We start from the raw sequence: 13,315 nt of genomic DNA on the forward strand, positions 1-13,315 counted from the left end.
CCATGTTTGTACTTATTTATGTATGTGCATTTAACTTCCTTTAGAGAGACATCCAAAAAAATATGTTCAGTCAGAGTTCATTAACCTAGAGGTTAACTCTTACTTTGGCCTTCACCTCAACTTTTATCTCAGTGTTTTGATAGTAAGAGGCAGTAAAACCTAGGTGTCTGGACCCTGACATCACATTTTACATTTTGCACACATATTACTGTGCATTGTTCATAACCTAAACAGCCTGTAAAAGCCCATACTACAGACATAATTATGCAGTAAGATTCTGTTGTAAATTTGGCCTCATAGTCTTTTGAACAGATCAGTGCTTTTAAATAAAAAATAATAAAATCAACACATACATAAGTGGACTGCTTTGTAGAAGTAAGAACTTGGAGTTTCACAAATACATACATGAAATACTGTATGTCTCTTAAATAAATAGTCTGCCTGGAAGAGACAATATTTAAACAGATATATACAGTGATACCCTGCCACAAAAATTCGGGTTACTGTATTAAAGTTTTTCACCTTTGCAAACGAAAACCCTAAAAAACATCTGGTGTATAGAGAAATGGTAATAGTGTTTTTACTTTTTATTTGAGTAAGTTTGCTAACCTCAAAAACCGGAAAAAGGAGTCTAAATATGCAAGTTTAGTTAGTATTTAATTACATTTCTCAAAAGTGTCCATAATTGATTAAAGGTCTGAAAATATTTTAATTATTGTGACCATTGTTGAATATATATTGCAACATTCTGGGTCTGGCTTATTGTACATAAATTAGTGGTGTTAGTACTACTTTTATGGTGATCCTGCCAGAACTGCAGGCTATAAAAAATGTAAATTCAATTCCAAGAAACTGAATTTCAGCATAATTAAATTATTTTTTTCCAGGGATTCAATTGGCCACTTAGATTAAGAGTAACTCACTTTTGAGTGGATGGCCTTGTGAAAACAGAGCAGGTAAATGAACCTGTGCTATAGTAGCACTAGGTCAAGGGTAACTGTCTTTTTATTGTGACTGTGGTGCAGGAGGTAGAGTGGTTGTCCAGCACTCAGGTCCAGCAAGTTTTTGGTTTGATCCCTGGCTCCTCCAGTCACATGCCAAAGTGTCCTTGAGCAAGACACTGAACCCCAACTTAGTTGCTCCTGGGTGAGTGTTGGCCCACTGCATATCAGCTCCCCCATCGGTGTGTGTGGTTGCGAGTGGGTGAATGAGAAGCAATGTAAAGTGCTTTGAGTACCAATAGGTAGAAAGTGCTATATAAGTTCAGACCATTTACTATTGACCACTAAGATATAGTGTTCATCATGAAATGCTTCTAGTTTAACTAGAGTTCAATTCCTTGAAAAACTAAACTCAGAGGAAAAACAAAAGTCAAAATTCAGCAGAAACCCCATAAGAAAAGCCAAGTATGTTTTTTATGGTTAAGGGATATGCTTACACTGTTTTATTCAAAATCATCTAGTGATTGTAGTACATTCTTACTATAGTCTTATCTTAAATGCAATTAAAGCCACTTGTCTTTTCACAGTTTGTGTGTGTTTAAAAAAATTATAATAGTAAAACAAGAGGCAATTGTTCAGATGCCAGCTATTACATTATGCTTCTTCAGACTATTTGTTTGATGTCAGAATACAGGAGTTATTCTACTAATAGACTGAAGGACATTTTATTTTTACTGTCTTGATGGAGATAAGAGTCTGTCCTCCGTGTCCGTCTCTGCCTGCTCCTAACATCTATAAACACAGGCCTTATCACTGGCATTTACAGCTGTCAGCATACGTCATGCTGAGTGCATTATAGGGCACTTTACAGAAAAAAAATCACATTCTAATAATGAAATGTTTTTTTATCACATATCCAGAGTTACAGTCCATTCTCAAACCAAAAACAGTTTAGATCACGTAGCCGAACTTCCAAAAGCTTCCATTCAGTATGATCTATAGTAGTCTATATGAGATGCATCACACTCTTCATGAATATGCAGTGTGTATCTTATTGAAAGACACTGATTCTCTGAAACCTATTCTAAGTATTTTTGAAGAAACAAATAAAGGCACTGATGGTAGTAAAACAAATATTCTGTGACTGGTGCTGCCAGAATGTAATCTCTTTATTGTAGTCATTCACTTTATGGATTGACCTTGACTTTTCTGTGGTTCAGATGTGAAACATCCATCCGGTAATGTCAGATGCCTGAGTCAATGTCCCACCAAAAGAAAAATGCATAATATGTCATGTATTGTTTTGCTTGTGACTATACAATGTGGTAATCCCATAACAAAATGTAGACTTCAAAATATGCTAAAATATGCTACATTTATGTTTGTTTATTTGTAAAAATAATAAAGTAATTATCTTATCAGTGTTGAACCTCTGTGCCAGGTACAGGGAAGATAACAAATTCTAACTTAATTAAATGACAAGGGGGAAAAATTTTGACTTTGTATAAAACCCCAAGCTCAATCCCTTGAATTTTCTTTTGTCAATAAAAATGTCTGTCCCTCTGTCTGTCCACCTGCCCGCCCGCCCGTCCGTCCGCCTGTTTATCCATCCATCCATCCATCCATCCATCCATCCATCCATCCATCCATCCATCCATCCATCCATCCATCCATCCATCCATCCGTCCATCCATCCATCCATCCATCCATCCATCCATCCATCCATCAATCTATCTCTTGCTCCTCCAAAAGAAGCAGTAACCTTTCTGTATTCCCAGCAGAAATTTGCTGTGTACTACTGAATGGATTTCCCTGATATTTTGAACAGATATTTAAAGTTGCTACATGATATATTTTAATGACTTTGATCATTCTTAGGACCAACACCAATGAATTGTCATTTACTAGCAACACACCGTTACACCTTCAGGATTAATTCTATCAACTGTAAAGCATGTTAAGGGCATTATATGCTAATGTTGTATTATAGTAGCATAACATTTTATTTGCCCAATTCTTTGATAACCCAATACTTGTAAAACTAATACCATTCCTGTAAAACTCACCTGTACTTTGTGATTAGTGCCAGTTGGTGCAAAAGTTAAACATTATTATTGTTGCCATGTTAGCGGGGTGATGAAAGTATTTAGCTCAAGTACCACTGTGCGTCCAAGTACAGCTATATAGCACTGCCAGACCTGCTAGACTCAACAAAAAATTGCTACACATACACTGATCAGCCACAACATTAATACCACCTACATTAATGAGGACAGGGGTCAACAAGGGAAAAATGTAATGCTGGCCAACAGTTGGCATTAATATTTTGGCAGATCACTGTATACCTCTGACGCTACAATAAGTCACGGTGGTTGATTTTGATTTTATCATTGTAGAGGTAATATAGTGTGAAACTGATATGAAAGGAGGCTGGATTGAGTGCTATTAGAATAAAAACCATTATACAAATACATTTTTAAAAATTGCCTCATGATGACTTAACTCATAGGTCAATGCACTCTCTCTGCTTTGGTCTATTTCGAGATTAACAGGTGTGAGCTGGCAGTGCACAGGGACAGAGTGTGAGGCTGATTACCTCTGCAGTCCTTGGTAGCTTGGTACTGCCTGGGTTAATGACACCGGCTCAGAGATAAGGCCCAACCCTCTTGATATGCAGGCCTTACTCCACCAGCTTCTTTTCATTGAGAAAAGCTTATCAGTTTCCCAGGGTTATTCCATCAGTTACCTGGCAGAGCACACAGTTGTTTTTCACAGAGTGTATTGAAAAGTCAAGGTCCAGTAAGAGGGGTAGGTTGGTCATATAAATACAGGAACACAGGAGGTAGCAGCAGCAGTGCTCACAAGTTCATCATATGAGAGGACACTTGCATTTGATTACGTAGATCTATACAACCTATAAAATGGATAACGGGTGCTTATGTTTATCCAACAGAGACAAGACTTCAAACCCTATTCTCTACAACATCCTAAGTCAAATGGATAACAGCGAGCCAAGTCAAAACAGCTTCAACTACAGTTCGATACACCATAGATGCAACTGTGAGTTGCGGCGGACAGTGTGCCTGAAAAGGTCAGCTGAGATTTGCAAAGAAGCGTCAGCAGTTCTGGTTAAAACCATCCATTTCATGAAGAATTTACCTGCTTTTAACCAGCTACCATCGAATGACCAGTTCTTGCTTCTGAAAAGCTGCTGGGCACCACTCTTCATTTTGGGTCTGGCCCAGGAACATGTGGACTTTGAGGTGACCGATACCCCTGCTGACAGCATGCTGAAAAAGATCCTCCTGAACTGTCAGGAGAGTCCTGAGATGGAGAGGGAACAGCCCACAATGGCAGGTGTTAGCAAGCTCAAATCCTGCCTCAAAAAGTTTTGGAGTTTGGATTTGAGTCCAAAGGAATATGCATACCTCAAAGGGACCATGATATTTAATCCAGGTACGTATTCATCCGAAGTCACTCGATTAAAAATTAAAAAAACAGAAGAAAATGTCTCCAAACAAGTAGATTTCTTTATTCTAACTTGTGAATTTTTAGTCACTACTAAAATTAACAACTTGCTTTTTTGTTAATCAACAGATGTCCCAGATCTTAAGGCAGCTCTGTTCATTGAAGGCTTGCAACAGGAAGCACAGCATGCACTCAATGAGTTGGTGCGGCTCCTTCACCAAGGGGACCAGGAGCGCTTTGCCCGAATCCTCCTCACAGCCTCCATGCTGCAGAGTATCACAACCAGCCTCATCACTGAACTATTCTTCCGGCCTGTGATCGGCCAGACTGATCTGCTGGAGCTGTTGGTCGACATGCTCTTCTGCAATTAGAGGAGGTGAACTTCATTTAACTGTCCTGGAAAAAGTTGAATTCAATGTTTGTGTCACTGGTGATGCAGATCTTTTTGTTGACCAACTCAAGCAATGTTGCGTCATTAAACGAAGGATTATCTGCTCAAAAAAGCACTTAATATAGCAATTGTAAATTGACAAGACATTTTAACTGAAGCCATATTTGCTTTAGCCCAGTCTAAACCCAGTTACTATGCTGTATCTTGACAAATAGATCATATAATCTTTTCTATTTGGTTTAATGTTGTAAATACGTTTTGGCATTTGCAGAACACTTGAAATAAATATATATATTTTTACATGAACAGAATAATGCCTAAAGTTGTGCCTCAGTCTTTTAAACTACTTACATCTAGTCACACTTTTCATTTGGAAAACATTTCATTTGGAGCACCAGATAACAGCCATAACAGTGTCCCCAACATCCTCACTCCTACAGTTCAATTGACAGCTGTGTCATACTGATATGTACGGCCATTTATTGCTCAAACCCATATATTTAATTTCTTATCACAATGCCAAGGTTTCCAAGGGTAGCAACTATGCCTGGAAACCAGTAAAACAATCAAAAAAAGAACTATAAACTTTTCTGTGTGATACAACCATGAAGATATGATGTTTTAAGTTTAGAAAAGTAGTTATTTTCTTGCATCTGTCCATAGACAATGAGAACTAGCAGGAAACATGTTTAGTAGAAGCACTACAGCATGTTGTGTACTTTGTCTCCCTCTCATGGAAAAAAATAGAAGTTTATAAAACAACAGAAGTGCAAAAGGAGGACATGGGTCTTTCCATTTTCTTTTGCACATATAACAAAATTAAAGCCCAGAAAAACATATCCAATTTGTAATTACCACAAATGAATAGAAGTATTTGAACTAAACTGTCTTAAAATCCTAATGTCACTTAACATACTGCAGGCAGCATTTGATCCGGAAAAAGCCTTCCCAATTCATCCTGGTCTATGGTATGTTAGTTGTGAAATACTGAGTCTTTACATGACACCTCATACAGGTAAAACAAGAATGTGCTGGTGGGGGCAGAGAGCCAGAGGAAATGGGGTTACACAGGGCAACTGAGAAAAAAAGAAAAACAAGTTAAAAGCTTGACATTTTCCACTGAATACAAATTGCTAGCATTTAGTTTAGTGGTCTTTGTTGAATAGTGATTTTCTTCCAACAAGAAGTTACAAATATAATACACAGCTAAACTAAACTGCTGCAACAGTAGAGCTGTCCTTGCTACTTTAAGACTGAAAGAATATACTTAAAATAAGAGAAAATACAGTTCAGTTAATTTGATCCTTTGTAAGACTTTAGGACAAGTTCCTGAAATCAGGCTGATTTTCTGCACAGCTTCTTTTCTTTGCAATAAATAGCAAAGACAAACACAAGGATTTCATTTCCTTTTTGTCAGAACCTGCCAAACAAGTTTCCTCTTTTGCTGAGGGCAGAAAAAGCCTGCCTGCTACAACACAGTGACCTCGGGTAGACGAGCTTGACAATAACGCAAGTAACAAAGAGTAAAGTAGACTAAAGCAGCCCAGGCACACAGAAAGACTTGTTGATATAACAAAAACAATAAAGTTGCTTATACTGAACTACATTAATGTTAATTTGTTATGTGTTGAAAGAACAAAGTCAACACAAATGGGTGATTTAAACATAGAAAGATATTTTCATATTATATATATCAAAAGGCATAAACAAGCATTGAGGTTTTTATTTTGTTAAAAAACAGAGCTTATCTGGGAATAAAAAAGAAAATGAAACAAAAAACTGTGACTAAGTGCCACGAATATCTAAACAACCCAGTAACATCTTCAAAATATGCACATAAAAACATGGCTTAGCAATAGAGTTTTCACATCCAAATATACCTCTAAAGAGTCTAAATGGCAGAGGTTGATAAGCCCATACTTCTGGTATATCAACATGGCTTGCATAAACAATCACACGGACAAGAATGAGGACGGTTGTATTCTACCATCAGTCTCTATCCTCTGAGTTGACTTCTAAGATTTTATAGAGTGTAGCCATGCTTCTTTTGATGAAAGCAACTTTAAACACTGTATACTAATACATAAAACCTGCATTGTTGTTCCCGGCATACAAAATACATGTTTTCTCAGATGGTCAATTACTGAATAGATACAAGGTCCGTGAATTTACATGACACTCCAACAGCAAACATTAGCCAGACCACTAAAGGGAGAAGCACAGCCGCCCAAAAGTGCCCCGCTCAGTAACAGCACAAATGTTAGCAGAAGATAAAACCGTCCATCTACTTGGCTACATCCTGTGTCAGCACAGGCACATCTGTTTTGCATTGCTCTTCAGAGAAGCAGAGGAGCACCTGAAGAGTCTGTCTCTGTGTCATGATGATACGGAGAGTAGGCCGTGTTGGTGCTGGAGGAGTATGCTGCAAGAGAAAGCCATATTTATTACACTGAAAACAAAAAACATTGCAGGGATAGAAAAAGCCAGAACAACAGATGTTATGTTTAATGCACAAATGGTGAGACATAAAAGGTTTAACTAAGGACAGTGACACATTCCCAGGACATGGTGTGAAAATTGTTGAAACACAATGTCGTGTACCCTCATTCAAACACATGTAATAAGACACCGCATCCTTCTAACAGCCTCTTTGTAGAGCAACAACAACAATAAAGAGGCAGCTGTGTGTTAATTTATCTGTAATCTAAGTTGTTTGCTAAAATTACATAATAAACCAGGAAAAATTATGTGGCATATATTTTTTGTGACTTGATCTGCTGCTCTGGCTCTTGGTGTAGCATGACTGCTGAGCTGGATGGGAGAATGAGGTGGATTGATACGAGGGTGTAAGGCGTTAGGTGAAGGGAGGAGGCAGCTTGCAATATCCAGAGAAAAGGGCAGGAATTCTGGACTTTTACTGTTTAAAGAATGCAATGTTACAGGAAAGCAGAGAGCAGGTGAGAAAATGCCTGAAGCTGCAGAAGGTACAATGAACAGTCAAAACTGAGTCCACATTCACACACCAGGAAGGTAACTATACCTCAGTCACCAGGGCAAATAAAGAAATGTAGCTTTATCATTTTTTTCTCAGTGCAGTTTATTCCTTTAAAATAACAGCCCGATGAGGTATGCAACTAAAAAAATACAATATTTCAGGAAGTGCGCACACAGTGGAAGGGAGAACGTCGACGTCGACCCAAAAATATTAAAGTCATGTGAATAAAAGATGCAGTATATATAATATGAAATTAAGTGACAGGACTTCATCCCCCACCTAACACGTTGATCCGAGAAGAGCTTTTAATGGATTCAGGTCTGTATTTAATATGTAAATATGAAACTAGATTCAGATTTTATTAAATGCTATCGAACACCATCCCTGATCAACAAGGTAAATAGAGTTAAGACTATGATGTGTAATTCTTCTAACCACACGCTGTTCAAAGTGCTGACTTATCCTGGATCTAAGTTAAGTCAGAATTCCTCAAACATGCCTTTTCTTCAAGGACGACACAAAAGGGGTCTGTGTGCCTGTTGTGGAAAATTGCCAAATACTCACTTCTCCCACTGTAAGGGCGCATTTTCCTTGCCAGCTCATCGGATGGTGTCTGCTCTGACACTTTCACCTCTGGAACTGTGGCAAGGGACAAAAATAGAACAAGTGAACACAACATGACAGACATTAGTACATCCATTTTTTAACTAATCCGGTCATCCCTGCATATTGTACAATGGCTTCGAGGAGACTCTGTGGGCCAGTATCAACTTGCTCTAGATTAGCCAACTGTTATTAGGTCATTGCCTGTAAAATGGCTGGGCTAATAGGGCTTAAACTAGGAGCCAAACAAAAGAGCTTCACCAGTGTTCCAACAGACACTGAGTCATTAAGGAAAGACAGGTAGGATGATTGGTATATTTGGTATGTTGCAGCCAGGTTGTGTTGAAAACACGTATCACATGCTTTCCTATAAATATTTATAAAGCAGTTATTATCAAAGGTAATTTGTTTTGAAAAAAATGATTTCCTTACAGTCACTGCTCATGAAGGTGTTGGTCATGGTCTCGTTCCCACTGTCACGAGGTGTCCCATTGCTCCTCCCATTATGACGCTGCCCTGTCGACTGATGGCTTTTTTCCTTTCTTTTGCCCTTTCGGGTGCTGATGCGGATGACACCGTGCACCAGTTTGCACTCCGCCTCCTGCTCCTCTAAGTTGTAGTCCTGAGCGATGCTGTAGATGAGTTCACTGATCTCGTTGGTCTTGCGGGAAAAAGATGAGTCTGAGGTGCACTTGGCCAGCTGGTCAATCTGGTGCAGGGCGTAAAGTTCCAGCAGTTTCTTGGTGATAAGAGAGTCAATGTCTGTGCTCGTGTCACTTAGGTCATCTAAATCGTAGTCCTCACGAGATAACAGGCTGGTGTTGCTGACTGGCCGCTGGCTTTCCCCCTTGCCAGTCGTACGGGTCCGTTTCGGGGCAGTAACCGGATACTTTACTGTCTGACCTGCGATGCGCACATCTGGGTAACGAAAGCTGTCGCTCGTTGGTAACTTAGAGACTTTGGTTGACTTGCTGATCTCCACAGGGATGTCACAAGTGGGGTTAGTCATAACCATCCCATTAGGAGGGTGAGGCTCATTTGCTGCTTTAGGGGGATGGTCTGTGGAGCTCTCAGTTACAGGCAGGCAGGGCTCTCGACTGCCATAAAATCCACAGGTCAGTACACAGCAGATAAGAGCCTTACAGCTGCTCCAGCCGACAGAGGCACAGGAGCCACAAGTGTGTCGGCTGCCAGGTGCGTTGTCTGCAGACCCAGGAATAAATCCTATTGTCTCTGAGCCTCGTCCCGTGCCATTTCGCGGGTGCCCTCTGCTGTGACTGTACTTCTTGTCTGAATACCGGGAGTGGTCAGTGTGGTGCACATGTAGATGCTTCTCATGAGGATCCTTGTAGGACTCTTGGCTGGCTGTGCTCTCTCGGGATATAGTCAGAGTTTGTCTGTATTTCTCTGCTCTGGAGCTGAGGCTGTGATGTTTGTGGTGGCGGGACACCTGGGGAGCCCCTGTGCTGTGGCCAGGCATGGCTCAAAATGCCTGGGACAGGGTGTGGAAGAAGGTTGTTTAGAAATAATAACCAGGTGTGAACCTCCCGTTTTGTGGCCACACTGGCTTGCAGCATTTTAACGCACCATGGCACATCAAACTAGCCTGCATTTAAGACTTCAGTTACACTTGGTTTCCAGTTAAGGAACCTCCCCTGACATTCTCAGAATGTAAATAAAAAAAGTGAGTGCATTGATTGTTAGGCTGATAATAAATTGGCCCATTTCGTCGCTTACCTAAATCTAGTTTGGCCTACAGTACATGTGCAGGAAAACGCTTCAGACAAAATCCCATTCAACATTTACCCATATTTAACTTTACATAGAAAACATTCACTTACAGCATAAGAAGAAAGAGTCGTCCTTGTCTACTTATCCTAGATAACTTGTTCGGCGAGCAAACCACGGAAGTCTGAGAAAACGCTCCTCTGTTGGCGCTTCAAATTGAGAAAGAGAAGACGGATTTCGCCGCCCACAGACTTCCAGCCGATTTATTTCCAGGAAAGAAGAAACTTTTGCAAACCTGAAATCTGGTGCCTCGACCGAACGACACAACCCAGCTCATTCGTGTCGTCTTTCTTTTGGTAAAAACAAACTGTCTTATGTTGCCAAGAGTCTCCCAATGTTTGGCTATTACCTGCGGCTACAACTAATCCCAGATCCAACACCCACCCACAGGTGAGTTGTGACGTCACGTCAGGCGGATGTAAGGGCAGAAGAAGAGGTGTACAAACAAAAAGGAAAGAAGTAGGGAAAAAAACTGTGAAAAACGACAAGATAGTACACACGCTCACCAGGGGAACATTTCCAAGTAATACACATAAAAGGAGAAAACAGAGAAAAACAGAGAAAATGGCTTTAAAGATAGATTGTAATTAGAACTAAGTGATGCAACATGACAACACATAAGGAAATGTACTTTACATTCATTGTGACAAGTGGAGTTTCTAAAGTTATGAACTCACCATGGCTGAGCACAAACATAAAATGTAAGTCTGACAGGTACACAGAGGTGCACAGCTGCAGAGCCAGCAGGTGTGTTTCCAAACAATATAATTCATTCTGCCCTATTTTCCCTTCTATAGAAACACTAAATCACAAAGTCTTTGAATTAAAATAGTAGGGCCACCTCACCTGGAGAAACATGTGAGTCTGCCTACCACGAGTCTTGTTGGTTCAATACAGTCACAATAAAATAGGGACACAGGACCATTAATCATTCCATTTATTTTATAATAACTCATTTAAATACAAGTTTTGTATCATACAGTACCTTTAATATCTGTTAATTTGAAAATTTCATAATACAGATGCTACTCAGCACAATCAAATTTAAGGATTTTTTGAAGCGTTCATAATCTAAATAAAAGCTTTTTAAAAATGTAATGGGTGTCTATGAATTAAAGTTTCTTAAGTCAACATACATTTTCCATGCCACTGAGCTACCGTCTACATCATTTATCTTTTTTCCTCTGTATTATGTCAAGATATGTAATAACATGACACTAATACCAAAACACAATGAACAGTGGACGGAATTGAGGGTAAAGATGAAGGTTAACGTGATCTAGCGTGATTTCAGTGAAGCAAATATAAAATGTAAAATGTATTATAAACCAACATTAAGGTAAACTTACAGACACGCTGCTTGAGTGCCTTAAAAAGACAAAGGCACTCGAAAGGTGAAATTATAACTGCTTTTAGGCTGAAGTTATAACTGCAGTATAGTGTATATACAGGAAGCTCATCTTAAACAAACTTTATTGCCTAAACTATTCACTATGTTTCTTTATTTTCTCAAATGATTATGATTACAGTTGGACATCATAAGTTCACAGGTGGGGAGGTTGTCACCTATTTAACCTGTATGTCTGTGGGAACCCGGACAATGCAGGTGTCATTTGGTGGCTGCCGTGACAGGGTTAATCCTATTTTTCCTTTTACCCTTGTGCTGCCTGTTGAGATGTGCCTCAGCCGAGGGTCCGAATCAATCTCATATCTGTAGTGATATCCATCCAAAACATCCTGACACGCATCTCTCATTTCAATGATCCACTTCTTCATACCTTTACGATTCAGATAGAGCACAAAGAGAAAGACCATGCCCACAAACCCCAGCACCAGGCCTAGGAAGACATAGGATGTCTGCAACGTGAGGTCAGCCATCTCTGCTGGAAGAACACACCCAATGGCCTGGACACCAAGCCCTCTCAGCGTGGTGTTGATCATCTCTCTTGGAGATGCACATCTCACAGTGTCCACATCTACTTGAGCCCTAGAGTCGTTCAACCAGGTGACAAAATTTCGGATCTCACAAGTGCAGGTGTACGGGTTGTTACCAAGAAGGATGCGAATGTTCCCAAACTGGTCCAGCTCTTGTAGAGCATCAGGCCTAAAAGTCCTAAAGGCATTGTGCGTCAGGTCTAGCACCTGCAGATGGTTCATGCCAGAGAAGGTACCACTGTAGATAGCTACCAGAGAGTTGTTAGTGAGGAAGAGCTGCTGCAGATTGGGAAGGTGGGAGAACATCCCTGGGGGCAACAGGGTGAGGTGATTCCCAGAGAGGTCAAGGCGAAGGAGCCCTCTGAGGCCACCCCAGCGCAGAGCCGTGGTGAGGTCTGTCAGAGCAGTAAAGTTGTACAGCGAGCAGCTCAGGTTAAGCTCCTGAAGAGGACTGCCAGGTATGCTTAGAGCTTCTGGATGGATGAGTGCCAGCTGGTTTCCACTGAGATCCAGAAAACGGAGTTTGATGAGGGCAGAAAAGCTGTGGGATGCCATCTCTGTAATCCTGTAAAGACAACTTGCACTGTAAAATCTGTCCTTTAGACAGAAACAGGACCTCACTGTACGGTCAAAACAAAAAAAAAATATTATTTTTAGGCACAACAATAAAGTTAGTTACATTATTTAAACATAACTTAATATGTATGGATAACAAGTAAAAAAGAAAAAGCAGACACTGACATTCTTACCTATTATTGCTCAAATTAATGTTGGTCACATTCTCCAGCTTTGTAAATAAATCAGGTGCAATCTGGTGTATATTATTTCCTGTGATGATCAAAGTCCTCGTGTATCCTGAAATACTTTGTGGCACCGTGAGCAGATCCTTAGAAAGACATTTCACTGTATGAGTGACAGCAAAACACTCACAGCCAAAAGGACACTCCACGCACTGAAATGGGGTACAAAGAAGGATTCCCACAAACACACGGACTACAAAAATACACATCTCTAAATTATGGCTAAATAAAAGATTTTCTAGAAAAATGGTAGCGCACAAAATTATGAATTGCAGCAGAGAAAAATTGCATTGTGGATTAATTACTTCATCCTAAGCTTTTGGTGTATAAAAATAATCAAACACTGCAAATATAGCAAAAACAGCTCACTCCACCATTAGTCCTTCCTCATCTG

At 39.9% G+C, this 13,315-nt stretch overlaps 3 protein-coding genes across 4 annotated transcripts; 1 reads left to right on the forward strand and 2 right to left on the reverse strand.

Annotated features, from left to right (window-relative positions):
* The first annotated feature begins 3,753 nt into the window (after positions 1–3,753).
* On the forward strand, positions 3,754–5,010 carry nr0b2a (nuclear receptor subfamily 0, group B, member 2a). Its single transcript, XM_067510895.1, has 2 exons — positions 3,754–4,397; positions 4,539–5,010. Exons 1-2 carry the CDS (start codon positions 3,863–3,865, stop codon positions 4,778–4,780), a joined length of 777 nt encoding a protein of 258 aa, XP_067366996.1. The 5' UTR covers positions 3,754–3,862; the 3' UTR covers positions 4,781–5,010.
* Positions 5,011–5,101: 91 nt separating this feature from the next.
* Positions 5,102–10,552, reverse strand: kdf1a (keratinocyte differentiation factor 1a). Of its 2 annotated transcripts, none has more exons than XM_067510893.1 (4): positions 10,422–10,552; positions 8,831–9,890; positions 8,360–8,434; positions 5,102–7,222 (listed from the first exon to the last, which is right to left on the reverse strand). In XM_067510893.1, exons 2-4 carry the CDS (start codon positions 9,876–9,878, stop codon positions 7,137–7,139), a joined length of 1,209 nt encoding a protein of 402 aa, XP_067366994.1. In that variant the 5' UTR covers positions 9,879–9,890; positions 10,422–10,552; the 3' UTR covers positions 5,102–7,136. The 2 variants fall into 2 exon arrangements, with proteins under 2 accessions (XP_067366994.1, XP_067366993.1); XM_067510892.1 differs by having other exon boundaries at positions 10,240–10,537.
* Positions 10,553–11,108: 556 nt separating this feature from the next.
* On the reverse strand, positions 11,109–13,293 carry LOC137130564 (trophoblast glycoprotein-like). The gene is made up of 2 exons (XM_067510894.1): positions 12,871–13,293; positions 11,109–12,686 (listed from the first exon to the last, which is right to left on the reverse strand). Exons 1-2 carry the CDS (start codon positions 13,128–13,130, stop codon positions 11,753–11,755), a joined length of 1,194 nt encoding a protein of 397 aa, XP_067366995.1. The 5' UTR covers positions 13,131–13,293; the 3' UTR covers positions 11,109–11,752.
* Positions 13,294–13,315: the final 22 nt, after the last annotated feature.

Source organism: Channa argus, chromosome 7 (assembly GCF_033026475.1).
Source record: "Channa argus isolate prfri chromosome 7, Channa argus male v1.0, whole genome shotgun sequence".
NCBI classification, from domain to species: Eukaryota; Metazoa; Chordata; class Actinopteri; order Anabantiformes; family Channidae; genus Channa; species Channa argus.